The following is an 8,898-nucleotide window of genomic DNA, read 5'->3' as shown; positions in this document are numbered from 1 at the left end:
TACGAAGGAGAAGGCCGGCAATCACACACGCTTACTCATCCTTGACGGCCATGGGAGTCACGTTACTATGGAGTTTATTGACTATGCGATCGCCCACAATATTATGTTACTCATACTACCCCCCCATAGTACCCATACGCTGCAGCCACTCGATGTGGTAATGTTCAAACCTCTGGCAGCCGCGTACTCACTCAGCTTGCAGCACTACCTCCAGGCGAGCCACGGTCTCTTAGCTGTGAGGAAGGATGACTTCTACCGTCTTTTCAAGCCTGCCTGGGACTCCTCTTTCATTAAGAAGCACGCGTTGAAGGCATTTAAAGCCACTGGGATAGCTCCTATAGATCCCGAAGTAGTACTTAAAAAGTTCCGAAAGTCAACACTAACAGCACCGCCGCCACTAGTGAACGTGAGTAGAGCTACTATCACGAACCTCATTAATCAGGCCTACGATCCGAGCTCTATTGCGGCCAACAACCTCTCAGAAATACTCCTCCGCCTCCAGGCTGCCAAAGAGATCGCCGAGTACGAGAAGGACGCACTGCGCGCGGCGCTACACGTTCACCAGAAGCCCCGCAATCGGCACGAACCTCCCTAGATCTACAGCAGCGAAAAGCGTTCCATTCAGGGGCAGTTTGGTGGTCGCCGTGCAAGCTTCGAGAGGCCCGCTTCAGGCAGCTAGTGAAGGAGAAGGAGAAGGAGAAAGAGCTACTTGATAAGATAGAGTTGAAAGAGGCAAAGGAGAACAACAGGATCTATCAACTTAAGATCAAAGAGGCAGCGCGGGCGCGCGTGAGGAGGCAAAGAAGGTGCGGGATGAAGCCAAGGCTGTAAAGGCTGCCGAACTTGACGCCAAACGACGCGATCGCGACGCTGCAAAGGCTATACAACAACCCCAATCGGGCAAGCGTAAGGCTTCAAAGCCCGCTGCAAAGCAACAGCCAAAAAAACGACGCGTGGGTGGTGCTGGCGGTGGCACTCTGGCTGAGGTGGCTGCACCGGCTCCCCACCAACAACCACCCGACGCGGCCGGGCCGTCAATACTCCGGCAAAATATAGATAGACAAAGTTGTAGAGCTACGTCTATAGATCAATACACCGGAAAATCTCGCGATAATAGTTATTGTACGTGGCTGCACAGCCTCAACTTTGCCGTCGTCGCGATATTGGTGGGGTGTGCGGCACGCGATTATGGGCATCACGCGCACAGACACGTTAGTCCGTGCGCTAACTAATTTTAGAGGTTCGATCGAAGGCCCCTAACACGGAATCAACAGAGCAACGGCTCTCTCTTAGATATATAGCTCTATTGCCGTAGTAAAGCATTAGACCTATATATCTAACGTCTACCTACACCAAACGACCTTATCCTAATCGATATAACTGTTAGATTGTGATGGGTTATCAAAGACGGGATAATAGTATAATAGTATGAGGGATCGATTGTATTGTTGTGGTCTAATGTCGTGTTGTGTTGTGTGTGAGGGATCGATCAAGAAAGATTGGATTTGACAAGATACAAGCTCTCGAGCTATCTACGTTGTGAGCCCGAACTTATGCTGTGAGCGCCAAGGCGCTAGTCCGATAAGATAAGAATCTTATCGATATGGGGGCCATGGATCCGTAACATTGTGATCCAACGCCGTTCGATCAGTTGGGTCGCGGTGGATTGTGCGCGCTGACTAATTTAACTGATCCACAGAATCCACAGCTCCGAACACCCGGATTTTGTCCACCACCCAAAATATGCCTATGTTCTAACACACCCCCTCAGCTTAAGAGCCTTGAGCTAGATTAATTACAGCTAAGCTGCTCTAATTGAGCTTAGATCTCTATAATAGGTGACTAATTGTGTATTATTATTATTATATTTCCATTAGAGTCCTGTATCAGTCGGTGACTATGTAGGACTTTGGCTAAGCCGTTCTATGTATGATGGTCGTTGTGGAGTTTCTATGGGTCTTGTACAATTTGGGTGGTGTTTTGCGTACTCCAATTTCAGAGCTAGTCTTCCATTGGCGCGGGTGCTAAAGAGCAGTGTGGTGAATAGAAAGAGATGTAGCAGCGGGCTCTTTTAGATAAGGAAATATTGTTTTTGTAGTTTTATACAGTGTCTGTCTGTTCGGTGGTTTGCCCAAGGTGCCATTTTCTCGTGCCAATCCTAGTACTTGCAATAAAGGCTAGAGTAGCTTTGATGCCTGTCTTTGTTTGGAGGAGGAGTGGGAGGGTGATGGGTCTGTGTGGTATTGATTCTTTGAGTGTATTTCGATGTGTTTTGTACTGTTTGCAATCTAGAAGTAGATGCTGTGGTGTTTGTGGTTTGTAGCATATACATAGATTGCAGTCTCTCTTGTTGAATCTCTTAAGGTAGGAGTTGAAGTATCCATGTCCTAGCTTGAGTGAGTAGAACGCGCTCGAGATTTCTCTTGGTGTTCCCTTCGGGACTTTGATTGTTGTATGTGTGTTGAGCTTGAAGATCCTTGAGTAGGAGCTTCTGTTTTTGGTGGGCCTGTCGGTATACCTCTTGTACTCCATCAGTTGTTCTGTTTTTTGTATTTTGTTGATTTCTGTGCCTAAGTAGGCTAGGCTCGCTGTGGTCGATGTTGTTGGTCTCTCTTTAGCTGCTTCCTTTGCTAGCGTGTCGGCTTTTTCGTTGCCCTTGACGTCGTTATGTCCTGGGGCCCACTGCAGGTGGATCGATGCTTTCTTTGTCGTTATTCTCTTTGCAGCTCTGATGCATCTTAGTAGCCACTGTTGTCCCGGGTTGTCCGATAGGTTGTTAAGCTGTAAGGGGCTAGACCCAGCGGCTGTATCGATGACGATACACAGATGACTGATCAAGAGATGCCTTGTAACAGAGTGGATTTGACAAAGAGCTACAAAAGGATGCTAGCTGTACATAAATACAGGAGCGGACCGAAGATGGGCCGAAGTAGAATTAGATGGATGATGACAGAAACCTATAGATGTATCTCGAAGGAATCGCATGACGACAGCTACGCACACAGCGTAGCGCATGTAATAGGCTCAGCCTGTTACATTACCCCCTCCTTTTTAGCAGCCGCGAGGCGAGCTGCTAGTGCAGGGCTGCGTGCAAATTTTGTGAGATGGTGCGTGCTGGCAGGTGTATCTGCAGTGGTAGGAATAGCTAACTGAGAGCAGGGGCGAGACCGAGACTGAGAGCGGGAGCTGGAGCGGGAACTAGAGCGGGAACTAGAGCGCGGGCAGCTACTAATCCAATGGTCAGCGGCGCCGCAATAAAGACATAGGTTGTTGCTAAGGCGATAGGCACGGCGTTCGTCAGATGAGTCAGAGGAGGATGCAGACAGGCGGCGGGCTGGTTTACGGACCGAGGATACTCGTGCGGACTGAACTTGGATTGGATCAACATCCATAGGATCTAGCTGGCGACTGACTTGTTTGGGTTGCTGGGGTGGCTGAGGCAGACTCCGCAACAATCAATCGGATCGGCATGATTGATTCCTATCTAGGTTAAAGGCTGCCTAATAAAGTAACTCTTTAACCTATATAGGAATCAATCATGTCGATCGATTGATTGTTGCGGAGTCTGGGCTGAGGGCGGCTGGAACGTCGATCGAGGCTCTGAACAAGCTCAACGTATTCATCGTACGGAATAGTAAATAGAGAGTCGTTTGACTCTTCAAGAGACTGACGGAGAGAAGAGCGAAGACCACGGTGGAGTACTGATATACGGGATGTATCAGGCCAGGTCGAAGCACCAGATTCGTATGCGAGACGCTCAAATCGTGCAAGATAAGCTATCAGAGACTCCTCGTCACGCTGACGGACTAAGGAGAAACGCTGAATAGCCTCCTGTTGCTCCCTTGGGTTGTGGCAGAGACGCTGAAAGAAGGAAAAGATATCCTCCACATCCCACGTGTTGTTTTCTTCAGCTTGATGGCGGAGGTGTAGGACAGATGCTTGCTGAGGTTGTTCTAGCGGTCCCATACATAATCAAATGCATCAGCTCCTGAGAGCTGGTCTGATCGAAGCTTGGCGCGGATTGAAGGGAGCCATGTCCGGAGTGTAAGCGGCTTTCCGTCAAAACGAGGTGGATCAGGAAGGCGGGAACGGGACGGAGGAGTGGCGGATCTGAGCTGGAGCTCAAGCTGATGTACGCTGGCGCGCGATGCGTCAAGATCAGATCGGAGTGACTGGATCTCAACACGCTGGTTCTGGACCTCCTGCTGTAGCTGTTGTACGAGCAGGAATAGAGAGGACTGATCTAGGTTCGGGTTTGACATGGTGCCGGAAAAAAATAATTCTAACAAGGTTTCTGGCTGGGCTGGCGGGCAAGTTGGTCAAATCCAAATGTAAGGGGCTAGACCCCAGCGGCTGTATCGATGACGATACACAGATGACTGATCAAGAGATGCCTTGTAACAGAGTGGATTTGACAAAGAGCTACAAAAGGATGCTAGCTGTACATAAATACAGGAGCGGACCGAAGATGGGCCGAAGTAGAATTAGATGGATGATGACAGAAACCTATAGATGTATCTCGAAGGAATCGCATGACGACAGCTACGCACACAGCGTAGCGCATGTAATAGGCTCAGCCTGTTACATAAGCCTATGGATTGCTGCTTGGTTGTCTGCGTATACGTAGATCTCTTGGCCTTCTTGTGCCACTATAGCCGCGTGTTCAAATGCCTGTGCTATCCCCTCTAGTTCATCGTTGTAGACTAGTTGGGAGCATCTAATGTTTGTCTTTTAAGAAAATGTTTCTTCGTGGGTGGAGCTGTACGCTACTACACCTACGCCGATCCCTATTCCCTTGTCGTGTTGTGAGGCATCTGAGTAGATTGCGGTGAAGTTATCTCCGCTCCTTGATAGGATATAATCCGTGTGTGCAATTGCCTCTTCCTCTTTGCTCTTTTTTGATACAGTAACCTTGTAGTTAAGACTTTCCTACGGTCTGAACCTATATAGGATTATCTTTTCTACGCTGTTGTTGTCTCTCTCTGGGATTGACTTAACAATAGTATATAGTTGTCTATGCTGGTTTGGCTTTTTGTAGCTAGCTTTGTCTGTATTTATAATCCTTGTAATTGCTTTCTAGATTAGGTAGTTGCTGGATAGCTGGTGTGCTCTAGACGCATACTTTCGGTTGTTGGTGTTGAGTCTAATTGCAGGTGACGTAAGTCCGGATTCAATGCTTGTTGGTAGAGATAGTGACGTTCTGAACACTCTAATTATCTTTCTACACGCTAGGTTGTGCAGTGATTGTAGGAGGCTAGTGGCGTAGCTTTGGTTCTTCCAGTATATTTGTGATCCGTAGTCTGCAACGCTTGTGACGCAGGCTAGGTATAGTTATCGTACTGCTTTTGGGGAGAGTCCTCTTTCGATGTTAGCTAGTCTCCCTAGTCTATAGAATGCTTTCCTTGCTTAGCTTACGCGTGTAGCAATATGTTCCTTAAAGGACAGTCTATTGTCTATGTGGATACCTAGCTATTTGATTGTGTCTTTCGGTTCTACAATGGTGTTGTCTGGAAGCTGTAGGCTTCTCTCTTTTCTCTCTTTCTTGGCGGTAAAGTGGATGAGCTCTGTCTTAGCTATATCGAACATAATCGCTAAGTTTTTCCCTCGGTGAGATAGTAGGCGGACTTGCTGTTCTAGTATTTTGACATTTTTCTTTAGCGATGTTGAGGATGTCGATAGAGATAGGTCGTCAATATAGGATAGGTTGAAGCTTTGTAGTCCTGGGAAGAGGTCTCTGGTGTAGATAAGAAAGAAGATTGGAGACACTGGGCTGCCTTGAGGTATCCCAGCTATTATCTCGGAGAATTCTTGTGTCTTATTGTCGAAGGAGAGTCTTAGCGATCTGTTTGAGAAGAAGGATTTTGTCCAAGCGATAAGACTAATTGGAAGGCCTAGCTTCTTAAGCGTTCGCAGGAATTGATTGTGTGAGACGTGGTCAAATGCTCCCTTTACGTCCAGGAAGATAGTTGATGTTATTTGGCCTTTCTGTTTCTGGTGCTGAATTTGGTCGCTAAGTAGCATAGCTGCATCTATTGCAGATTTCTTGAGTCTACCCCCAATTTGGGTTGGGTGTAGTAGCTCTGTGATTTCTGCTAGATTGCTCAGCCTACTTGCGGTGATTCTCTCGTTAATCTTTCCTAAACAGCTTAATAGAGTGATAACTCTGTAGGCTTTTGGGATTGAATAGTCTGGTTTTGATGCCTTTTTAAGAACAGCTCCTGTAGCTTGTTTCCAGCATTTTGGGTGGTATCCATAGTTGAATAGGAGTGAGAAAGCTCTAAACATTGTTTGCGGTTGAGCTTTGTACGCGGCTGTGATTATGTCTTGTGTTATTGCATCTGGTCCTGGGGTGCTACTTTTGACTTGACTTGAGCATGCTCGTTCTAGTTCAGTCGTGGATAGTGCTGGCCAATCCCATCTCTTTTCCTGGTAGTTGGTGAATGTGGGCGCTTCGGTTATGGGCGGTGGTGGGAATAGCGTGTTGCGGAACGCTTGGCATTTCTTGTCGAATGATGTTTCTCCTTGTATAGGTGGAATTCTTTCGACTTTGTTATCCTTTGTATATGCCATGGCTTTGTAGATTGACTGCGGGTCTTCCTTCTCTAGGAATTCATTCCAGTGTTTCCTTTTAGCGTCTTTGATTGCCTTGTTGTAGGTGTTTCGTGCACGTAGGAAGTCTCTTTTCTCTGGGTAGGCGTCGTGTATCGCAGTAGTTTCGAGCTTTTCTTTAAAAATCCTTCTATAGTGGGAAGTGTCTTGTCGTAGCTTTGTCAGCTCTTTGTTCCACCAAGCTTTTGGTTTTGGACCAAGTCTAGTGATAGGGATAGCTTTGTTTGCTGCAGTTTGGATTGCTTGAGTTATTGCTTTACCAATCTCTTCTAGCTGTTGCTCTAGCTCTGTATTGTTGCCGAGGAGGAGGTCCATTAAGTCTGCCTTTCTTGGATCACTGATCTGGTCCATATCTTGCAAGGTTTGACTGTTTTGGATTGCCGTTTCTAGTTCTTTGTTGAAGGTGTCCCAGTAGACTCCGCAACAATCAATTCAATCCGGTCACTCTCCTAGACCCACTTACCTATCTAGGTAGGGCTTAAACTCCTATAGGTAACTACTAGGCTTAAAGCGGTAATCAATCAATCCAATCTGAACCTTCTAGGACCCACTTAATTGATTGTTGCGGACTGTGTGTCCCAGTTAGCCTTTGCAGTATTAAATCTGGGTTGGTTTGTCGGGTTTTCTACAAGGTCTGCGTTTGTTTGGATGGAGAATAGGAGGCCGTAGTGATCTGATCCAGTTTCAGGTATGGTCTGCCAGTCCGTAGCTTTGCTAGCCAAGTGTCAGATAGCAGGGTTACTCGACGTTGGCAGCAACCAATCAGCGTAGAGAGGGTCAGTGCGCCCCTCAAGAGGGCCACAAGCGCGGACACACGATAGACAGAACACAATACACACAATCATCAACATCCATCACTTTTGTGCAATATCTCATTATATCTGACAATTAAGAGTCTCACTGCCTCAATAACGAGCGATAAAACCACGAAAATGGCAACAATCCAGACCCAACGGGACGCGACGGTCATCCTCACCGACTCAAGCAACTGGATCCCTTGGTACCGCCAACTTAAGCTGAAATGCCAGTCGCAAGGCATTTGGCCACTGTTGGACCCCGAAGGAGTGCGACTCCAGCGCATCCAACCGGAGGCTCCGCTACCCCCAGACATTTCGCAGTATGAACCGTCAAGTAGCCCCTCAGCTGCCTCATCGCATACCACCCGAAACGCTAGAGGCAACACGCGAGGATCAGCACAAGACACTACAGAAATGTCGACAACAACCTCACGAATCCCCACTATACCAACGCGAGTGTCAGAACTCTCAGAGAAAGGACAAGAAGCGTATAAGGAGGATCGCGACGACTACAAGCTGCGCCTTGAGTCATACAAAATACGGGAGAGGGACTATCAAGAAGAAAGCAACAAAATCTCAAAGATGGTCGAACACATCCTTACAACCGTAACACCCCATTTACAACTTAGCTGTTGCGCCGAGAACGGCACGCCGCGCGACTGGATAACCGCCCTCCAAGACACAGTTGGAGTGGATGAAGACGAGGAGAGAGCGCGAGCACGAGAGAGATACCAAGCCGCACTCAAGCCAATGCGTTCAACCACAAACTGGGAGACGTGGCTAAATGAATACGATCAGGCTGCAACTCGAGCTGAAACCCTTGAGGTGGCCGAGGTTATGCAAACACAAGCCGTAATAGACGACTTCCTAGGCTCCGTATCTAAAATGGCATCAACCTGGACCGCAGGGTTCCAAGGGCCAGGGTACGATAAGAAAGCCATGAATAGGAAAAGGATGATGAAACTCTTCCGTGAATATATGAGTCTTCAATATCCATCAAGAGGGAAGCCAAAGAGCGCCTTCGCGGTAGGAGACTTATACGCGGCGAGCGGTGAACCCGACTCGGACACACTGAGGGACGCCTCTAGTGTGGAATTAAGAGCGCCATCCAACCAAGGCCGGGGAAACCCTAGGCAATCAAACAAACGCAAGATGGATGGTCAAAGTACCAGAACCAAGCAGATCCCGGAGAGGAATTCAGCGAAAGCTGGAGACATATGTCCTGCCTGTGAACAGCGTCATGAGATATCTGACTGCTACTATGTGAACAAAGCCAAGGCACCTGAATGGTTCAAGCCAAATCGAGGCATCGCAAGATTAGTACAGTACAAACTTGAAAATGACACCAACTTACAGAGAACGATGCAGGAAATGTCCCCAGAGACTAAACGACCTCGATTCTCGACAACGTCACGATCGATTACACCTCATATCAAGACATCACAAACACCGGACGCAGTCATTGAATGACTAGATGGACGCGAAATCTCAA

General features: G+C 47.7%; 4 protein-coding genes across 4 annotated transcripts; 2 read left to right on the top strand and 2 right to left on the bottom strand.

Annotated features, from left to right (window-relative positions):
- Positions 1 to 67: 67 nt before the first annotated feature.
- On the top strand, positions 68 to 595 carry PtrM4_046550 (uncharacterized protein; the record flags this gene model as incomplete). Its single annotated transcript, XM_066104670.1, has 1 exon — positions 68 to 595. The coding sequence occupies one exon, from the start codon at positions 68 to 70 to the stop codon at positions 593 to 595; it is 528 nt and encodes a 175-aa protein (XP_065959234.1).
- Positions 596 to 2,100: 1,505 nt separating this feature from the next.
- PtrM4_046540 (Retrotrans-gag domain containing protein) lies at positions 2,101 to 4,262 on the bottom strand (the record flags this gene model as incomplete). Its single annotated transcript, XM_066104669.1, has 3 exons — positions 2,101 to 2,728; positions 3,629 to 3,942; positions 3,969 to 4,262. 3 exons carry the CDS (start codon positions 4,260 to 4,262, stop codon positions 2,101 to 2,103), a joined length of 1,236 nt encoding a protein of 411 aa, XP_065959233.1.
- A 1,207-nt stretch (positions 4,263 to 5,469) lies between these two features.
- Positions 5,470 to 6,924, bottom strand: PtrM4_046530 (uncharacterized protein; the record flags this gene model as incomplete). The annotated part of the gene is made up of 1 exon (XM_066104668.1): positions 5,470 to 6,924. The coding sequence occupies one exon, from the start codon at positions 6,922 to 6,924 to the stop codon at positions 5,470 to 5,472; it is 1,455 nt and encodes a 484-aa protein (XP_065959232.1).
- A 617-nt stretch (positions 6,925 to 7,541) lies between these two features.
- PtrM4_046520 (uncharacterized protein) lies at positions 7,542 to 8,876 on the top strand (the record flags this gene model as incomplete). Its single annotated transcript, XM_066104667.1, has 1 exon — positions 7,542 to 8,876. The coding sequence occupies one exon, from the start codon at positions 7,542 to 7,544 to the stop codon at positions 8,874 to 8,876; it is 1,335 nt and encodes a 444-aa protein (XP_065959231.1).
- Between the last annotated feature and the right edge of the window lie 22 nt (positions 8,877 to 8,898).

Source organism: Pyrenophora tritici-repentis, chromosome 10 (genome assembly GCF_003171515.1).
Source record: "Pyrenophora tritici-repentis strain M4 chromosome 10, whole genome shotgun sequence".
NCBI classification, from domain to species: Eukaryota; Fungi; Ascomycota; class Dothideomycetes; order Pleosporales; family Pleosporaceae; genus Pyrenophora; species Pyrenophora tritici-repentis.
This window is presented reverse-complemented; position numbering and strand designations above follow the sequence as displayed.